The 21,219-nt window shown below is 43.8% G+C and overlaps 3 protein-coding genes and 1 long non-coding RNA gene across 6 annotated transcripts in view; 2 read left to right on the top strand and 2 right to left on the bottom strand.

The window, feature by feature from the left end:
* Nucleotides 1-414: 414 nt before the first annotated feature.
* Nucleotides 415-8,174, bottom strand: nsun2 (NOP2/Sun RNA methyltransferase 2). The gene is made up of 19 exons (XM_024441163.2): nt 7,950-8,174; nt 7,341-7,498; nt 6,164-6,268; nt 5,983-6,088; nt 5,789-5,860; nt 5,537-5,621; nt 4,974-5,169; nt 4,459-4,533; nt 4,251-4,381; nt 4,085-4,158; nt 3,699-3,829; nt 3,316-3,412; nt 3,005-3,180; nt 2,844-2,936; nt 2,545-2,680; nt 1,765-1,845; nt 1,548-1,686; nt 1,391-1,430; nt 415-1,269 (listed from the first exon to the last, which is right to left on the bottom strand). The coding sequence occupies exons 1-19, from the start codon at nt 8,028-8,030 to the stop codon at nt 957-959; spliced, it is 2,289 nt and encodes a 762-aa protein (XP_024296931.1). The 5' UTR covers nt 8,031-8,174; the 3' UTR covers nt 415-956.
* Nucleotides 8,175-8,368: 194 nt separating this feature from the next.
* On the top strand, nt 8,369-16,147 carry srd5a1 (steroid-5-alpha-reductase, alpha polypeptide 1 (3-oxo-5 alpha-steroid delta 4-dehydrogenase alpha 1)). The gene is made up of 5 exons (XM_024441167.2): nt 8,369-9,112; nt 9,399-9,565; nt 9,787-9,888; nt 14,827-14,977; nt 15,090-16,147. The coding sequence occupies exons 1-5, from the start codon at nt 8,802-8,804 to the stop codon at nt 15,154-15,156; spliced, it is 798 nt and encodes a 265-aa protein (XP_024296935.1). The 5' UTR covers nt 8,369-8,801; the 3' UTR covers nt 15,157-16,147.
* Nucleotides 15,254-18,487, bottom strand: LOC121839049. Its single transcript, XR_006078588.1, has 2 exons — nt 18,367-18,487; nt 15,254-16,476 (listed from the first exon to the last, which is right to left on the bottom strand). It is a non-coding gene; the product is annotated as an uncharacterized LOC121839049 (long non-coding RNA).
* The window catches only part of LOC112264510 (terminal nucleotidyltransferase 4A), a 20,355-nt gene continuing 16,386 nt past the window's right edge, over nt 17,251-21,219 (top strand). For 2 of the 3 annotated variants that reach the window (XM_024441162.2, XM_042295440.1), the window contains exon 1: nt 17,251-18,509. In XM_024441162.2, coding sequence (XP_024296930.1) covers nt 17,737-18,509 — 773 coding nt within the window. In that variant the 5' untranslated portion in view covers nt 17,251-17,736. The remainder of the gene's footprint in view (nt 18,510-21,219) is intronic. The other variant, XM_042295441.1, reaches the window with a different exon arrangement.

Raw genomic sequence — 21,219 nt, 5'->3', positions numbered from 1 at the left:
GAGGGAGAGAAAGCAGGAATGAAGTTACAGTAGAGTGAGGTAGAAAGCGTAGTGAATGATGTGTTCCTACAGGGAACATGTTATTATGGTATTAGTGAGCTGGCACATGGAGCAGCAGCTAAAAGACACTGGGCATCACTCACTCTGACAGAGCAGAGTAAAGGTACACAGACAAGTTCCTCCCTCTGTTTAATACTCTCAAAACGCCACACATCCATGACAACTAGTCAACGAACCAGATGACACCTGATTTCCCAGTGCACTACTTTTGACCAAGGCCCATTGGGGTTTGAGGCCTACACAGGAGGTGTATGGCTGATGGTGTGTGTGTGTGTATGGTTGGGTGTGTGATATGACACAGTTAAGTCATATGGTGGTTGAGATTCTATTTCAATGCACTTCAGAGACTTTATATGAATTTAATACTTTTAATCAATTCCACCTTTCTTCTTACTTACAATGATAAAAAAATGAAATGGCCATTAAGAGAAACCTTCAAACATGCACAATAAGAAAAAAACAACACTCTCTCCATGTTTTGCCAGTGGAGTTGAGTTTTGTTAAAATAAAACCGGCAATAGAAAATAAAAGTCACTAAAGCATTGAAGCACACCAAGTCTGGGGGAGCATGGAAGAGTCCACATGCCCAGTCTAGGAGGGGTGGTCATTCTGCTATGGCAGTGGTTTAGAAGTACTACTGAGCTACCCAACACCCCTCTTCTCTCTCATGTTTGGTCTAGCTCTTGTCTGGCCAGCATTGCTCAACCTCATACAGCTCCACTTCCTCCCTTCTCCGTGTATGTTACTAGTCTAAAGTGGTTTCTCAACTCCTCTTCTCCATCTGCAAAAAACATGGGTGACAACATGGTGGATGACCTCCAGTTCATTAACATCAGTGCAGCCAAAGAGAGGAAACTTGTTAAGACTATTAAGTTACACATTTCCTTCTACTCGTCTCAGGTGCTGGTCAAATTCTCCCCTCCTCCCTCCCTCTCATCTCCTTTCAGGTGCTCGTCACCTCGATTTTCACCTCTCAATTCCTGTTTTGGGCTGACATCTTTATTCCCATTCTCTGTCTCCCCCTCTTTCACCTCCTCCTTCACCTCCTTCTCTTCCTCCCTGGGTCCCTGCCCCTGTTTGTCTCTGAATACCTCGACCCCCAGCATGCGGAGGTAGTGGAACCTCTCGTTGCGGGGCACGAAGGCTCTGATGGAGGTCTTGCCTCTCCAGCCACACAGCTCTATAGGACACTGAGGACCATCGGGGTTACTGAGGAAAGAGAGGGAGAGGACGATGAGGGAGAGAGGGGGCGATAGTGGGAGAGGGATGTCAGGGTGAATTCAACAGATAATATAACACACACAGACAGGCAAACAAAATGGACACTTACCTATTGTCAGGCCGGTATTTTAACACGATGCTGCCCATTCCTGTGGAAACACAGAGGAGGAAAACATGAAGTACTTACTAGTAATACAGACATGAATGGGCCAACACCCAACATGGCCTTAGACACAGATCATTGCTTTCCAGTTGAGAACACACACCCATCTTCTTGGCCTGTTGGTGAGCGTCTTCCTCCAGTTTGCTGAGGTACGGGTTCTCCTGAGTCAGTAGAATCTTAATGTCCTCGACACTCACTGTGATCATCCTGGAGCGGATGTAGGGGAACAGAGTATAGATACCCTGGAGGAGGAGAGCAGAATGAGGAGAGCAGAACGAGGAGAGTAAGGAATGAATGCGCGTGTGTGTGCATGCACCTACCTCCTGGGCTAGTCTGAAGGCACAGCCAAACTCCTCCCCATCGCTGTTGCGAGACCACACCTTTACCCCTGTGTTGATCACCTGCAAAACTCACAAAATAATTAAATCATTACACTTGAGAATGACTTTTTCAGCAACATATTTACAATTGCTTCTCATTTCAACGTTGTCATTGTTGTTTTCAATAATAGTGATGACAGTTTCTAGATTTCTTAAGTTATGCAAATATTTGTTTATTAGGTCAAATTGCTCCAATTGGGAGATGGCCATTTCAAATAAACCATTGCTTCTAAGAAAACTAAATACTTTCTCCCATCATTGAGCCAGAACCCTGTTAAGTACGCTGCTTGTATGTCAGTATGTGTGCAGTTCTGGGAACCGTCTGGTGATGGACTCAGCCTGTCTGTTACTACTGCTTACCTGGAGGCTGATCTGAACCTGGGTCAGGTCTAAACATCACAACATCAGAAAGGAGGGGGAGATACATAGGGAGAGGAGGAGGGAGAAAAGGAAAGGGTAAAAAGGGGGAGCACGACAAGGAGGGGAGAGCGACAAGGAGAGGGGAAATAGAGGGGGGGGTTCCTCTGTCTGCTTGAATGCACACACACGACCACCTGTGCAGGAGCTGAGTGTACTAGGGGGATTTGGGATGAAAAGGGTCCCATCTGTTAGCTGGACTCCCCTTGATGGGCTGGCAGTGACACACACAGTTGTTGTTAGGCAGAGCGCCACATTGTTCCTTAGAGAACATACAGGTGTCTCTCACACACACCTTCCTACCTTCATTCGCTCACTGTTGTTGAGCATGACGTTGCGTAGCTCCTTGGAGACCATGTACAGATGTCTCTTCTTCCCCTCGTGGGTTCTGGTCAGAACGTTTATCTTTGGGAAGTCTGGAGACAGGTCATAGAATGACCTGCAAAAAACACATTCATGGAATAGATCAATAACCAGGGCTCAATCAAAACATGTAAAGGTAATACCATTATGCTTGGTCAAAACATTGTCCCCTCTGTACAGATAATGCTGTTATCGAGCAGCTGCTTACATAGGCTACACAAACCACCAAACACACTCACTCTATCGGGGGGAAGACAGGGTCGTCTTCTGTGAGGAAGACAAAGGGGTCTTCTTTAAAACCATGCCTCTTCATCTTTTTATTGGGAGGAGGTCTGGAACACAGAACAGAGTCAGAATACACACTGTTCCCCCCCACCCCTCTCTCTCTCTCTCAACTTACCCACACACGTTGGATTCCTTGGCCTGATCGCCTGCCTCTGGCTCTTTGGGCGAGTCCTCTCCTGCCTCCTTCCCCCCATCTCTCTCTCCATCCTCCAAGGGTGTCTCAGGAAGAGGGGTGCCCACTGGAGAGTCCTCTGGCTGGGGCACGGAGCTGGATGACTGCTCCTTCCTCAACTGGAGAAGGATGGATCATAGTTCACTTTAACGGGAACTTCTCTCTGGTATATGAGCTACCAGATGGTGTTGCATTCCATCTGAGATGTGGGCTTATCCGTGAGTGTGTGGCCGTGCATGTACATGTGTGTATACCTTGGGGAATCTTCTGTTCCAGGGCATGGGGGCTTTCTTGACCAGGACAGCTACAAAGAAGCCTCCCGTGTTCTGGTGATGGGGCAGGATCCTCATACTGAATAAACACATACGTATGCACAGTATATACAAAGATTAATTAGATGCAACTGCACCCTCTGCTGGTAGAAATCAAATCAACACAAACCAGCAACACTTCACAGGGATTTGAAAGTCTGTCCAGCTTTTATTTTTCATCTCATTAGGATTACGTATGCAGCTGTGTGCACAGGTGTAGCAAATACATGTACATGATTGTCATGACTGACATTTTAGGCATATTCTAACCAAATAAAGTGGGGCCCTGTGTGTTTGTGTGCAGGTGTGTATGCAGGTGAATGTACCATCTCTCCAACTTCATATTGGCCAGTTTCTCTGTGTCTGTGGGAGGGAACATGGTGGGTCTGATCTGTGTGTGGCGGTTGACTGGCACCTCGGACCAGTCCTTATACCACTGACCCTCCTTAGTCATCAACTAGAGATGGAAGGAAAGATGGTGAGAGATATTAAGTGTGTGTGAGAGGTAGCTGTTGGAGGGAGAGGAGGGGGATGGGAGAGAGCGCAAAAGACTCAGTTATAAAACGGGCTAAATCTGTAGTCAAACTGGCACGGTGGTGGAATATCATGACTATTGTAGTGGCTACTGTCAGGCCTATCAAGTACCTCTAATAGTCGCTAGCAGTGATTAATAGGCATGAGGTGGCAGTCATGTGTTCCAACAGTTATATACCTTCCATTTGGTGACTCCAGGCATCCATTTTAACCCTGGGAGATCAACTGACGCATCTGCTAACTCTAACGCACCTAGAGATAGACAAAGAGGGAGACAGAGGCAGTTATCTCCTGTGTGTGTGTGTGCGGCACTGTATTTGTGTGTGCTTGCATGCGTGTGTTACCTTCACTCTTCTCCAGTAGCGTTGCTATGACAGCTTCGTCCTCTATAGGGTTGAGTGAACAGGTAGAGTAGACCATCCTCCCTCCTACAGCTAGCTGCTCCACACCACGCACTGCTATACGGATCTGGAGACTGGAGACACACACAGGTTATCACACACACACATATACAGGCGCACACACACACATGCTCTCTCTTTCTCTCCTCACCCATGGAGATGCAGGCTGTTACTGGTGGTCCATTTCTTCCACACGTCAATGTTCTTCCTCATGGTGCCATCTCCACTGTAGAAACACACACAGAATACTTTACTTTTTAGGAACACACTTGAGAAAATCCAAAATTAGAGTTTGTCAGCTTCCCTGGGACATCTAACTACACATCAGCCTTCCCAGACAGACAATCCTACAATGTGGTTACAGGAGATCGCTCTCTCTCCTGTCTCATTCTTATAGTCACATTTGGTTCCCCTAATAAAAACAAAACAAGCAGTAGCCTACCCAGTGCAGCAACCAATCATAAATCAGACAGAAGAGCCAATCATAAGACATAGGGTAGAACAGTGAGGTTGATATCTCTCCATATAGCTGACTGTCGACACGTCTAGTTTTGACTGTCGAACACCAAAATCCCAGATTTTCCTTTCCCCCCACCTTTCTCCCCTACTTCTCTCAATCACTATTTACTTGCTTCTCTCAGCTAAACAGGTTCACTCTTTGTTCACCTGCAGGGGACGTCGCAGAGGATGCGGTCGTAGAACAGTGTGCCCTTCTGTCCGTCCTCTGTGTCTATCTGTAGTCTGGGGATGCACGAGGCATCGTGGTTCACCACCATGATACAGGGGCTGTTCAGTCTCTTAGCCTGGTGCACCAGCAGGTAACAACGCTTGTTGTCCACGTCGTTGGCTATCACAAAGCCCTCTGAAGGGGGAAGAGGAAGAGAAAGAGGGGGGAGATGAGGATGTTCAGGATTACAATGCTTTGTTACGTTGTTTCACATTTTAGTCATTTAGCAGACGCTCTTATCCAGAGACTTAGAGGAGCAATTAGGGTTAAGTGCCTTGCTCAAGGGCACAGAGATTTTTCACCTAGTCTGCTCGGGGATTCAAACCAGCAGTGTTTTGGTTACTGTCCCAATGCTCTTAACCGCTATCTTTTCTGTCACAAAGTAACAGAAAAGATACATTCAGCAACTTACCGCCCTTTCCATTGGGCCACAATTCAGACAATGCATCAGATGTTTGTTGTTACATTTTTCTACTGATTTGATTCTGTGCGTGCGGGTTACCTGGGAAGGGTACGTCCATATCAGAATGGAGCATCTCAATCAACTGCGCCGTCTTAGATCCAGGAGCAGCACACATGTCCAGAATCTACCCACAGAAATACACAATTACACTATACATGTTCCAAGGTTTAGGGTCTAGGAACAGAATCTACCCACAAAAACACAGTTACGCTACAATGTTCCCAGATTTAGGGTCTAAGGACCGAAATGGAAGCAGTTCTTGGCCAGAAAGGCATCCAGTGTGTCATTTACCTTGTGGTGGGGCTCAATCTTCATCAGCAGAGGAGGGATCATACTTACAGCCTCCTGTCTGCTGATGTTACCCTGTATAGACCAACGTAGAGAAAGAAACACCACAGTACATAAGGCAGCCATACAGATAAGAAACCATTGAGATCCTATTAAATTACGTTCTAATTCTTAAATAACACTCAAGACTTCCTCACCGACTCGGTCTCGCTGACCAGGAACTGATGGAACTTCTCCAGGAGAGGAGACTTCCTCAGGATCTTCCTGCTCATGTTGGTATGCCATGCTAGCTCATCTGGGTACCTACACACACACACAATTACAGCAGATGACCCTTTATGTATGTATGTATGCATGTGTGTGTGTGTGTAGACGTACCAGCTCAGAGGCTGAGGAGCCTCTATCTTCTGCCCGTCGATCTCTACCTCCTGGATCTCCTTGAAGTACTTGTTCTTCAGACAGTGGAGGATCTCCTTGGCATGGCTACATCAAATCAAAGTTCATTTGTCACGTGAGCCAAACAAAACAGGTGTAGACCTTACAGTGAAATGCTTACTTACAGGCCCTAACCAACATTGCGATTTTTAAGTAAAAAAAATAGGTATTAGGTGAACAATAGATAAGGTAAAGAAATAGGTAAAGGTAAAGAAATAAAAACAGCAGTAAAAAGACAGTGAAAAATAACTGTAGTGAGGCTATATAGGCACCGGGTAATCGGGCTAATTGAGGTAGTATATACACATGTAGGTATGGTTAAAGTGACTATGCATATATGATAAACAGAGAGTAGCAGTAATGTAAAAGAGGGGTTGGTGGGTGGTGGGACACAATGCAGACCCGGCCAGGTCTCTGACCTCCTCCGGCATCTGCAAACTTAATGGTGGTGTTGTAGTTGTGCCTGGCCACGCAGTCGTGGGTGAACAGGGAGTACAGGAGGGGACTGAGCACGCACCCGAGGGGCTCCAGTGTTGAGGATCAGGGTGGCGGATGTGTTGCTACCTACCCTCAACACCTGGGGGTGGCCCGTCAGGAAGTACATGGGGACAACCCAATGGACAATCCTTTTTAATACACTTAGAGGTTTAATAGAGTGGTGTTTTGGAAAGCAATCTTCATAAGTATGAATCCTGATGTAGAGCAAGAGTAGCCTGGTCCTAGACTTGTGTCTGCTCTCTCGCTAACCCCCCTATGGTCATTGTCATGTCAAATTATCATGAACACAAACAAATCTGGGACCAGGCTAAAACAAGAGTGGGAGTGTATAAATCATCATCCCTTTACAAAACATCTACAGTGGTCAATTCCAACTAACAGTTTGTCACCTCACCTACAGGGTGAGAAAGACCACTTCCATCTGTGCCATAGAGGATCCAGAGTCCATTGATGTATTTATTAGTGCACACTGTAACAAAACGTTTCCAAACAAAAAACATCTGGCAAACAAGAGTTTCTATTGGACAAATTGAGATAATACCGAACATGGGGGGACCTGTTTACTTCCTAGTGAATACACCCCTGGCCATTTGGCAGAGGTCGAGCTTAGTAGCTTCCGTACCTCTTGTATCCAGTGATGCGGATGGTGGCGGGCAGCGGTTCTCTCATAGCCGCCATGAACTGGTCAAACTCCCCCTCGGGCACCAGGCCCAGCTCCTGGTAGTATGCCTCAAACAGCTTGTTCTCCTTGATGATGTCAGCGTAGCCTGCACCCCAACCCTACAGGACAGATACATCGGAGGAGAGGGAAGACGCGAGGCGACATTGGGAAGAGAGCAGATGTGGGGGGAACCGAATAGGAGACATGGGAGGAGAGGAATGGATGGGGGTAAAGTGAAGTGGATGTTAGTTTTCTGAATTGCAGCCTCAGATGGATAGATATTGATAGAGTTTACTATCATAGTTCAATAGCTATAACCTGGTCCCAGATCTGCTTTTACTGTATAGCCAACTCCTTGACATGCCAGCACAAACATCTGGGACCAAGATAAAATAGCTAGCTAGCTACACATAGCTATGTCAACGAGTTGTGCAGTAGTAATCAAATCAAAGTTGCTGGGGAAAAATTACATCTCTTTGACTCGGCATACAGTAATTTGAGGTGACCTAGGCAAGTTAGCTACAGTACGCTAAATTAGCCGGCTAGCTATGAAGAGCTATCAAAACTTACAGCATTGTCCCGGTTATCTCTTCCACCAGGCTTGCTATTATTTTGATGCTCCTTCTTTCTCAGTCGACTTCTCTTTCCCATTTTGGAAACACACACTACTCTGAATATGAATCTGCGAAGCAACGTTCTGGTGTAGCTAAATGTATTTTGCTAACAGGGTGATTGAAATGCGAATGGTACTGCACTCGTGTTCTGTTTCAGCCTCTGACGCACACATGTGAGACAGGACCCCAGTTTATGGGTGGCGATGTAATTAGCCTGAGAAATAGAAAATATCAGTGCAACATTTTGGCCAACTAAAACCAAAAACACACTCAAATATGTTTTCGTTTTGGAGCTAGTCAGACAGTGATAAATGATACGTTTTTTTTTGTGTGCACTAATGCCCCTTCCTCCAAACAATGTCTGATCAACGATATAGTCCGTGGCTTATTCCTCGCCAGTTAAGGAAACCAGGGGCAATGGCTATATACTTTATTTTTGTTTTTTAAACAGCAGTTTGCATAAATATGTAATGGAATTCATCTAAAATTACTGTAATTTCATATTTTTACCAGTGTGGTGGTTTCTCCTGAACACACCTTGTAGTTGAATAACATTGTATCCATTTTCAATTGGCTAGATAATGACGATGCAAAACAAAGTGACTCGATTGGTTTATTAGGAGTCAGGCTCCTTTATTTATCCTTATGATTGGACCATGGAACTGAGCAGACCAGTGAGATGATCGCAGTACGCATACTTGTGCAAGTGACATATGTGTTCATTATTGCCTTGGATACATTCATTTTATTTACATTGTTTTGAATACAATTTTAATTTCTTACACTATTTGCAGCTTATCTGGTAAATATGGACAGTATTATGTCAAAGCTTTTCGCCTCCGAGACAGAAGAGTTGTATGTTTTGGACTGCCTGGCATACTTCATGATTTTCATGGCTGCTTGTACCTTCATAACATTACTATTTGAGAATGTCCCCTATGGCAGATACGCAACAAGCAGATATGGATTCCCCGTCAACGTCAAATTCGCCTGGTTCGTGCAGGAACTACCTGCTTTTCTGGTGCCACTGTGCCTTGTGCTGTGGACTTCTGCGGCGAAAACCACTCATCTTCCCAATCAGTTACTGCTGGTCATGTACTTCTGCCACTATGTGCAAAGGTAAGACCCAATGGTTAGAAGATAGTTTGACAAGGTAACACTGTACTTCACATGCATACAAAGTACTAACTGTCATATCTTCTAGGTCAGTGGTTCTCAAACGTTTTTTGGTTACTGTACAACCAAGTACATTTTGCTCTGCCCAGAGTACTCCCTCATATGCAATGGATTTCTCAATTGTAATAACACATTGCTAAATGCAGTGCATTGCCAGCCATGAGACACATGCATCCTAGACAACTGGTGGGGAAATTATTATTCATCAGTTCTATTTATATTCTTCTAGATCTCTCATCTATCCATTTTTAATTCGTGGAGGGAAATCTACACCATTTGCATCGTTCGCCTTGGCCTTTGTGTTCTGCATCTATAATGGCTACATGCAGGTCAGATACCTGAGCCACTATGCAGAGTACTCTGCTGATTGGGTTACCAGCCCTTGCTTTATCACAGGTAAGAGACATGGCTGACATGACATGCAGCTTAGGGTCTGTATTAATGCATAAACCACACATTCACAAATTACACAGTTGTCTATTTCAATATGTTCCATGAATTTCTTCTCGTTCTAGAGTTATCCACGTCATGCTATCCAAAACAAATACCTTACATTTCCTCATTTTCACCTCATTATAAATCATTATAAATCAGCTTCCCCATTGGTTGATTTTCAGGCTCTGCGCTATGGTTGGTGGGTTGGTTGGTGAACGTTCACTCAGACCACATCCTGAGGAACCTACGGAAGCCTGGAGAGATCAGCTACAAGATACCAACAGGTAAGATACCTGCTACCAGAGAGCGATATAGAGAGACAGGTTTTCCCCTGACCAGACGCCATGACTGTTTTGGACAGCATGCTGTAACATTTTCACATCAGTTCTCTCACGGCCAGCTGAACACATTGTAAATAATGGCTGTGAAATGTGTCTATGCTAGCTACAACCATAGTAGCACACTGATGTTCAGTGTTGCTTAAAACAGGGAGTTCACTCTTTCCAGAGGGTGGATCCAGTATTCTATTTTAAATCCAGGGTTACAGAGAGTAGTGTCACTATGACACACCAGAGAGTGTTGAAACCATCACCTTGTGCCCGAGGTGAACCCTTCATAACTGATGAACCAGTTGAAGCCTGTCCACCCTAAAGCCTTGTAGAAATAAAGCTTTTTACGGTAGAGACAGAAGAATGTAGCAAGTCTAGTCACACCGTATGAAACATTCTTACATTTTAGTTATTTAAGTGCCTTGCTCAAGGGCACAGACAAAATTTTTTTTCACCAATTAGAACCAATGACCTTCAGTTACTGGCCCTACGTTTTAACCGTTAGGCTACCTGCCGCCCTGCAGGCACTCCTGGAATCCAGAGAAACATGATGTTTTAGAAGAGTGGTGGTGAAGGCAGTGGCTGTACACAGTCTGTGTTCAAGCAGGGGGGAGGACTGAAGCCATCTATGGTCTTTCATGCCTTGTTTATGAATAATTTTTTTATGCTGCCGTATTTCAGTCTATGACCTTAACACTCAAAATTGAGATCAACCTTCAGTGACTTAGAAGTGGTTTGAAGCCAGAGAGACTGAGAAAGGATCTGAAATACAATGCTACAGTTTCACCGGAAACTGACCTGAAGAAATTGAAACGGGTAGATTAACATTTGTCTTTAGTAGTGTTTTGCATCCTTTTGTAATAATGCCTCTATTGAATGCTTTACTTAACGGCAGTTTATAAAATCATATTAGGGATCTCTTTCTCCAATTATCCAATGACAATTTGAATGGTCTTGATGAAAATAATCAAGTGTGTGAAATTGTATCAGAAGTGAGTTTTCTGTATTGCAGCCTAGGTGGATAGATCTTGATAGAGCTCACGATCATAGTACAATGGCTATAACCTGGTCCCAGACCTGGTTGTACTCTAACAAACTCCTTGACATTACATTTGAGTTATTTAGCAGACGCTCTTGTACAGGGCGTCTTACAATAGTGTGTGCATACATTTGTACTTTTTTGTACTGACAAGCCAGTGAAATCAAATCAAATCAAATTTTATTTGTCACATACACATGGTTAGCAGATGTTAATGCGAGTGTAGCGAAATGCTTGTGCTTCTAGTTCCGACAATGCAGTAATAACCAACAAGTAATCTAACTAACAATTCCAAAACTACTGTCTTATACACAGTGTAAGGGGATAAAGAATATGTACATAAGGATATATGAATGAGTGATGGTACAGAGCAGCATAGGCAAGATACAGTAGCTGATATCGAGTACAGTATATACATGAGATGAGTATGTAAACAAAGTGGCATAGTTAGTGGCTAGTGATACATGTATTACATAAGGATGCAGTCGATGATATAGAGTACAGTATATACGTATGCATATGAGATGAATAATGTAGGGTATGTAAACATTATATAAGGTAGCATTGTTTAAAGTGGCTAGTGATATATTTACATTTCCCATCAATTCCCATTATTAAAGTGGCTGGAGTTGAGTCAGTGTCAGTGTGTTGGCAGCAGCCACTCAATGTTAGTGGTGGCTGTTTAACAGTCTGATGGCCTTGAGATAGAAGCTGTTTTTCAGTCTCTCGGTCCCAGCTTTGAGCCCTGTCAATGGCCTGCAACATGCACCTGTACTGACCTCGCCTTCTGGATGATAGCGGGGTGAACAGGCAGTGGCTCGGGTGGTTGATGTCCTTGATGATCTTTATGGCCTTCCTGTAACATCGGGTGGTGTAGGTGTCCTGGAGGGCAGGTAGTTTGCCCCCGGTGATGCGTTGTGCAGACCTCACTACCCTCTGGAGAGACTTACGGTTGAGGGCGGAGCAGTTGCCGTACCAGGCGGTGATACAGCCCGCCAGGATGCTCTCGATTGTGCATCTGTAGAAGTTTGCGAGTGCTTTTGGTGACAAGCCGAATTTCTTCAGCCTCCTGAGGTTGAAGAAGCACTGCTGCGCCTTCTTCACGATGCTGTCTGTGTGAGTGGACCAATTCAGTTTGTCTGTGATGTGTATGCCGAGGAACTTAAAACTTGCTACCCTCTCCACTACTGTTCCATCGATGTGGATAGGGGGTGTTCCCTCTGCTGTTTCCTGAAGTCCACAATCATCTCCTTAGTTTTGTTGATTTGACGTTGAGTGTGAGGTTATTTTCCTGACACCACACTCCGAGGGCCCTCACCTCCTCCCTGTAGGCCATCTCGTCGTTGTTGGTAATCAAGCCTACCACTGTTGTGTCGTCCGCAAACTTGATGATTGAGTTGGAGGCGTGCGTGGCCACGCAGTCGTGGGTGAACAGGGAGTACAGGAGAGGGCTCAGAACGCACCCTTGTGGGGCCCCAGTGTTGAGGATCAGCGGGGAGGAGATGTTGCCTACCCTCACCACCTGGGGGCGGCCCGTCAGGAAGTCCAGTACCCAGTTGCACAGAGCGGGGTCGAGACCCAGGGTCTCGAGCTTGATGACGAGCTTGGAGGGTACTATGGTGTTGAATGCCAAGCTGTAGTCGATGAACAGCATTCTCACATAGGTATTCCTCTTGTCCAGATGGGTTAGGGCAGTGTGCAGTGTGGTTGAGATTGCATCGTCTGTGGACCTATTTGGGCGGTAAGCAAATTGGAGTGTTTTCGTTGCAGGCCGTGTCAGTGGCACTGTATTGTCCTCAAAGCGGGCAAAAAAAGTTATTTAGTCTGCCTGGGAGCAAGACATCCTGGTCCGTGACTGGGCTGGATTTCTTCTTGTAGTCCGTGATTGACTGTAGACCCTGCCACATGCCTCTTGTGTCTGAGCCGTTGAATTGAGATTCTACTTTGTCTCTGTACTGACGCTTCGCTTGTTTGATAGCCTTGCGGAGGGAATAGCTGCACTGTTTGTATTCAGTCATGTTACCAGACACCTTGCCCTGATTAAAAGCAGTGGTTCGCGCTTTCAGTTTCACACGAATGCTGCCATCAATCCACGGTTTCTGGTTAGGGAATGTTTTATCGTTGCTATGGGAACGACATCTTCAACGCACGTTCTAATGAACTCTCACACTGAATCAGCGTATTCGTCAATATTGTTATCTGACGCAATACGAAACATCTCCCAGTCCTGGTGATGGAAGCAGTCTTGGAGTGTGGAGTCAGCTTGGTCGGACCAGCGTTGGACAGACCTCAGCGTGGGAGCTTCTTGTTTTAGTTTCTGTCTGTAGGCAGGGATCAACAAAATGGAGTCGTGGTCAGCTTTTCCCGAAAGGAGGGCGGGGCAGGGCCTTATATGCGTCGCGGAAGTTAGAGTAACAATGATCCAAGGTCTTTCCACCCCTGGTTGCGCAATCGATATGCTGATAAAATTTAGGGAGTCTTGTTTTCAGATTAGCCTTGTTAAAATCCCCAGCTACAATGAATGCAGCCTCCGGATAAATCGTTTCCAGTTTGCAGAGAGTTAAATAAAGTTCGTTCAGAGCCATCGATGTGTCTGCTTGGGGGGGATATATACGGCTGTGATTATAATCGAAGATAATTCTCTTGGTAGATAATGCGGTCTACATTTGATTGTGAGGAATTCTAAAATCAGGTGAACAGAAGGATTTGAGTTCCTGTATGTTTCTTTCATCACACCATGTCACGTTAGTCATAAGGCATACATATATGTCTATGAATGATCATAGACATTGGCAAGACAGCACAAACATCTGGGACCAAGATAAAAAATTTGATGGGCACGGATATGGAAAATTTATATTGAAATCAGTTGCATTTTATCAAACACATCTGTTTGAATGAATAACATTGCAACTACGTGGACTTCTCTTCCAAGGCTTTGAAGTTCAGATAACTGTTTCCTGATTTCCCATGGGCCAGGTGTGAATGTTCTGGGAGCCTAACCTAGCTTGAAAACAATGGAAAGCCTGTTGATGGCCCATCAGCAGGCTGTTAAGTATGCTAAGTAGATGTTCTGTGACTGCAGGAACAGTCATGAATTTACTTTTACACATTAGTGTAGGTTAACAGCAAGGATAAACCCATATCACGATATGCCATGCTCATATCAGTATTACATTAATTATCGATATTGGTGCTCACCACTAAACCTTCGTATTGGGGGGGAATAGTATATACACACAGTACCAGTCAAGTTTGGACACACCTACTCATTCAAGGGTTTTTCTTAGTTGTACTATTTTCTACATTGTAAAAGTAAAACATGGAATCATGTCGTAACCAAACAGGTGTTAAACAAATCAAAATATATTTTAGATTCTTCAAAGTAGCCACCCTTTGCCTTTGACAGCTTTGCACACTCTTGGCATTCTCTCAACCAGCTTCACCTGGAATGCTTTTCCAACAGTTGAAAGAGTTCCCACGTGCTGAGCACTTGTTGGCTGCTCAGTACAAAAATGTATGTACCTACTACTGTAAGTCGGTCTGGATAAGCATGTCTGCTAAGACTAAAACCCAAACCTTGGATCAATGGAATCTTGACTGGCGCAGGTGATAAACATGCGACACGGGCCTGGTTAATCACATTGCTGTCGTGACTGTTCCTGTGGTTCTACCAAATTATTTATATATACACTAGATGACTGATAGGGGGTGCCATTCATTCTTCTGGGCAGTGCCAATATGGTTGACCGGTGGCTTCAAAGCCTTTCACTGGTCAATACATAGCATCAGCAATCCAGGGTTTATATACTGTACATCACTGGTTGTACCCTGTCTTATGTTCTCTCCTGTAGGTGGGCTGTTTGAATATGTGTCTGGAGCAAACTTCTTTGGTGAGATAACAGAGTGGGCGGGATTTGCCCTGGCGGCTCATTCTGTCCACAGCGCATCCTTCGCCATCTTCACTCTCATTGTTCTTGCCAGCAGAGCCTTCGCTCACCACAGGTAGGAAGGAAACACACACACACACACACACACACACACACGGTTTGGGGTGAACTACACTTGTAATACTATAATAGTGAATTCATGTCCTCCTGTCTTTCCTTCTCTCTAGGTGGTACCTTCAGAAATTCGAAGACTACCCCAAATCCAGGAAGGCATTGATACCATTTGTATTATAATGATTCACTACAACGATCCAACCTCCAACAGCCCAACGCAACGAGCTGTGACCCTATGCTACATCATCTGGGGTCTGGTTAGGTTTGTTATTGCTTGTTTGTTTGGGTTTACCTCAAGAGAATACGTACAAGGATGAACACAATGAGTACTGACAATTCTATTCACTGGGAAGATATGAAGAGCTCCAGAAACCACAACACCAATGACAAGATTATTAGACATGCCCTGATGGAGGCTACAATGCCAAGTAGAGGCAATTTATTTTATTGAGAAAAAAAAAATCCTCCAAGAGTGGCTGGATATATTTTTCACATGGTTGCACTTCAGTTCTCACCAACTTGGTTATGTCCCGCAATGAGATTTACTATAGTATGTGGCGACTATTACTTTTACGATACTTTCACAGCGGACCAACCAACAGAACCAATCCATCTTACAAAGGTTCAGCTCCATTTCAACACATCCCCTAACCTCTACCCTTCCCCTAACTCCCTGCAGCAGTGTGTGCATCTCTCGCCCTCTCTGTTGCGTGCAGGCGGAGAATGAGCCAACCATCAAAACACAATCTGTCAGTAGAGCTCTAGTTTCCCCAGTGAGACAACCCAGTGCTAGAAGGACTGAGAATTAACTTACTGTCAACACACAGGAATGCACACAGACAGATTTCACTGCTTGTGGAAGAAACTAGCTCTTTGTATATTCGTGCACTCACGTGTGTGTCAGAGGAATCTGTCGTGAGCAGTGTTGTAGTCTTCCCCTATGATGTGTAGTGCTAGCAGCACTGAGGATGAACCAACCCTTCACCACACACACACTTCGTGAGGCGACCCCAGCTGAAAATGGGGTTATGAACCAGAGATACAAATGAGAGAAATGCTCCATTCAGTCAGTAAGGCCACTGGATTAGCCTATCACCCAGAGCTTGTTGCTGCCATAGAGAGAGACCAAAAGAAAGGGAGAGTGAAAAGATAGTGATGGAGGGAGAGAGAGTGGACTAGTGAGGGAGTGAGCAATACTCAACCTGACATTCTTGCTCTGGGGGTTTTCCTTGGCTCTGTCACATGCAGCACGTGAGCAGGGAGGGAAGCAGACATTATGCAAAGAGCGCACACACAGTACAGAAGGTGCTGCCAGTAGGCTCCAGCTTGCCTCATTCCATTACAGAGTTTAATGGGCTGGAAGATGGCTGTGTGTAGGGTTGACTGCAAATGGTGTCTGGAATCGCTCTCTTTGCGTGTGTAATGACGGACACCTCTAGTTACGTGTTCCCCGTCTCCTTCCCAGCCCTCTGTCTTCACATGTAGTTTATAGTATCAATCCTGTAAGTGAGGATAGTATATTTTTAATTTTTTTAATGAAACATTGGTTTCATTTCAATGATATGTCATGAATGGAATCAAAATGAGTAACAGAATTGGAAATGCTGAACTACACTGTGGACTAAATCTCTCTCTGTGTGTGTAGTGTTCTCAAGACTCAAGCTATTACACCCATTGCCCCAAGCAACATATTTGTCTGAGGTAAGAGCTCACCTTGTGAATTCCTTGTGGTCTTAGGACAGCATTGCATTTTGACTCACACTGAACTGAGCTGTTAGCAAGCAGTAAAATGGGTTGTTGAGCTCCTTAGCTTACCAGGGTCATTCAGGGAGAGACTAGGATCAATGACATTAAAAAGTCACCAAGCTTGTGGTAATACATTCTCTCTTTTTTTTTTTTACCTCTACAAGGACCAGGAAGACATTTTAACATAAGTATTTTCTGATATAATAGGGATACCTCCAAATGAAACGACCTTTTTCTTAATGTATTCAATTAAATGCATTTTTTTTATTGCCAATCTGTCATGCACAAAGGCTGTCCAACATTTTGCCAGGGTTATTCAAATTTCTCATTACCATGTTGACTGATTACTTATTTCAAATTAACAGGAGTAGACAGCGAAGATAAAGTTATGATACTGGGTGCTGTTATTGAATTATTCATAATACATATTTTGCTGTATAAACATGGTCAAAAATTCTTCAAATATTTACTTTGAACAGTATTGGGTGATTTGTAATGAGTCAAATTGTGTGGCAGCTGAGAGCGAGGTGTGTGTCGTTACCACAGCTACAAAGCAAAAATTGGCTATATCTAAAAAAAAACTACAAATAATTTAAATACGTTTTTTGGTCTTAACATAAGGTTAGGTATAATGTTAGCAGTGTGGTTAAGGTTAGGTTTAAAATCTGATTTTAAGAAGAGAAATTGTAGAATTAGGCGAGGGTTTAGGACTTTGTGGCTGTGGTAACTAGGGACGACCGGGGTGTGTTCAAACTGATCGTTTAAAATCCTACAGACATGCGCACGGCGCTTCGGTTGGAAGAGAATACGCCATATTGAATCACCGTAGACTTCTGCTAGCGATTTTCAGCTAGCTGTTTGAAAAGGACCGGTCTTCTAATGGACTTCATTTGGCGTTACCTTTTATCTCTGTCTTTGTAACACGGGTTATTATCACGTTTCTTTAGTCAGGGCAGTAGTGTATTTTTAACGGGCACATTGATTTGCTTGAAGGGGGTTCCGAAAAAAAGTTGAATGGATCCGAGGGTGGCTTGGAATCAGCCCGAGCAGAAAGGACCTGCGAACGCATCATGGATGCGAATCTGGGAGATTTCTCAGGTACGAGCGACCTCCGGTCAACATCATAATAATCAGAACCACAACCTGTGTGTGAATTATCCAGCGTTGGACGTTTATAAAAATGTTGCGGCATCGAGCAATAGCATTAACACCACTGCTAGTCTGAGCAGCAGCCATCACTGTATTTCAAACCGTACTACTAATCACGGCACTTCATTTTCCTCCTTCGGGTCAACGTTACCCAAAGGCAACGTACAGAACATATTGACTCCGTCCAAAGTGAACGGTAACAGTGTAACGACAGATTTGTTGGGAGACAGTGGAATGCCCCAAAAGACGGAATCTGGAACGGACAGTCCATCTTCGAACTGCTCGTTGGGAAGGACTTGCGGTGGCAATGTAACGGGAAATAGTAATAAAAGCCCTGGATGTGCCAATCTGTTTTTTAGCTTCAGCGAAAGCATGCATAATAATGTCAACCAATTCCACCACCATCAAAGGCATCATCAGGATCACCCCCAGTACAATTTCCAACATAATTGTGTGAAGCGTCACCCACCATCACCCTTAAATAACCACACTCACCATCCAGGCCGAAGGAAAAGTGACAACAAGGCGAGCACCTATGGGATTAATTACTTGCTTTCTAACTGGACTAATGACAACCATGTTAGTTCGGGGACTGGAACTCCTTGGAAGACGAGGAAATACAGCCCCGGTGTTGATGGGTGAGTATTTTTGATAGGGTCATTGCCCCACTGGGATTGTTTGACGCCAACATACATACAGAACAATGAGACAGATATTTCACCGGATGTATAAATGTAACATCCGGTTGGCCTTTCATTCACTACCAAATATGGTGATGAGAGGAAGCCCATTGGCCGGCTGTGGGAGAAGATTGAGCAATATGAATTTTGGCCGATTAAATATTTTATCTCCATACAGTTCTGTATCCATAACTATAATTTGCAGCTAACAGAGTGGATTAGGTTTTGAAGACTTTACCCTTTACTAAAGTGAGGGGAAAAAAATATTTGTTTAGAAGTGCAAGGGAGAATTGAGTTATTGCACACACGCCTTTCACAGAGTAGGCGTTCCTTAACGGAAATATGTAATTAAATACTGGAACGCGCCAATAGAACCTCACTAGCTCGTGCTTGTTCTGTCCACTGATTAATCTGCGCCCATTGGAAACAGGCTCTAGTTTATCTTGAGTTAGTTATACTCTTTGGCTAATTTGCTAATTTTAACCGCGACAGCTAGCTGTCATGGTTTCCTATTAGTTAACGTTAGCTACTTTTATTTATGATTGTAAACATGTCATCTTGTCATGCCTTCAGTTAATCAGTTAACGTGTAATTTTGGTGTTTGTTTGATTTGCTGCACGGGCGGTAGTAATGCGAATGTTAACTTTTAGCTAGATTGAACTGCAGTGGCTAACCAGTTTTTTTGTATTTATTAGCAGTGCATTAGGTAGCTTGCTAAGCAGGTAGCGGCTAACTAACGCTTTGGTAGGGTTAGCTTGCTAACTTATTGGTTACTTAACATATGAATGGTTGGGTAACTTCTAGAATATATGTTTAAGTCACACAAACTTAAAAAGGGGTTCATAGTTAGCCACTTGGAGGATGAACCTCTGACTCAATATATAGTTATTCAACTATAGCTAGCTAGTTGGCTTGCTAGCTAACTTCATTCCATATATTATTGTTGATTAGCTAGCTATATATATTTCCAAGTTGACCACCGCTATAAAATCAGAGGCTGCAACAAAAACTGCCAGGTGACTTTAAGATAACTATATTAGGAGTAAGAAGGCTATCAATAAGTTCATTTTCATTAGATTTGCTGAAAATACAAAATCATGTTTTAACGATATATCTGTTTATTTTGCCAAAAACATGCACACGATCTCTTATCTACCTTTTAGTATGCACAGAAGCAATTTTAAGGATCACAGGTCGCATGTTTCGTCACAATTCACAATATTGTTTTGGACTGATGCCCGGTTGAGCGTTCTACTCCATCGTCGATGACGATTTAATCTTAAATGCATTACAGTGACTTGGAAATACTGTCATTCCAAATGAGTCAAATAGTTAGTAGGGAAACCTTCTGTCTTAATTTTGATGTCGCCAGATTTACTTTAGATGTAGTATAACGTTAGCTAGCTTTCTAAAATTAAGGCCACCGGATTTTAGCATTGTTAGCTTTTTTTTCGAACTTTGCTAGCTGACGAGAACATTGAGATGCGTAAAGTACATTTGACGACATGATAATGCGGGCAAAGTGGTTTCCTACTAAATATTTGAGTGCTTTTGCAATAGTAGTTGGCTTTATCACCATTTTAGCGCAGCACTTTGGGTACGCCGGCAGAGGGCGGCTTGAGAACGCTTAAAACAATGGCATGACGTGACGGAGGAAGCACCTAACGAAGATTTTAGCATGTAAATCTAATTGGGGGGAAAACAAATACCACTAAAAGTGGGACGTATGCCAGCAAAGCCACTACACAACAAGTAACAACAATACATGAATTGCACTTTAACGGTGACACACGGTGGCCACAAACTGTTAGGGCATATATAAAGCTATCCCAACATCTTACCACTGCTACACCTGGCTATCAGCGGAGCCTTGTCTGGCAGTGAAACAGTTAATTCCTTCTCATTTACTGCCTATAAAAAATTAAAATATATAATCGATAATATATCAACCGGCACTGTCTCTTTTTCAGTAGGAGAGGGAGAGACAATGGCTATCCCACTCTGTTGCGCTAGCAAAACTCATGCGAACACCCAGCTATCAACTGACGCAATGTTATCTTTCTAGCTAATTTTTCAAAATAAAAGCCTGAAACTATTTCTAAACACTGTTGACACCTTGAGGAAGCAATAGGAAAAGGAATCTGGGTGATATCCCTTTAAATTTAGCGAAGGCAGGCTATGGAACATGGCGCTTTCAAAATAATAAAGGTTTGATTTTCCTCAGGTTTTCGCCTGCAATATCAGTTCTGTTATACTCACAGACAATAATTTATTTGTTATTTTTTTTAAATTGAATTTTACCCTTTTTTCTCCTCAATTTCGTGGTTTCCAATTGTTTAGTAGCTACTATCTTGTCTCATCTCTACAACTCCTGTACGGGCTTGGGAGAGACGAAGGTTGAAAGTCGTGCGTTCTCCGATACACAACCCAACCAAGCCGCACTGCTTCTTAACACAGCGGCGCATCCAACCCGGAAGCCAGCTGCTGGCAACCTTCGCACAGAGCTTGGGCGTGAACCCAGCTGGCTCTGCAGTACAGCACTCTTAACCACTGCTCCACCCGGGAGGCCCCACAGACAATATTTTGACCGTTTTGGAGACTTCAGAGTTCTATCCTAATCTGTCAATTATATGCAATTTCTATTTCCCTCTATACCATTTGTATTTCA

This window comes from Oncorhynchus tshawytscha, linkage group LG13 (assembly GCF_018296145.1).
Source record: "Oncorhynchus tshawytscha isolate Ot180627B linkage group LG13, Otsh_v2.0, whole genome shotgun sequence".
NCBI lineage: Eukaryota > Metazoa > Chordata > Actinopteri > Salmoniformes > Salmonidae > Oncorhynchus > Oncorhynchus tshawytscha.
This window is presented reverse-complemented; position numbering and strand designations above follow the sequence as displayed.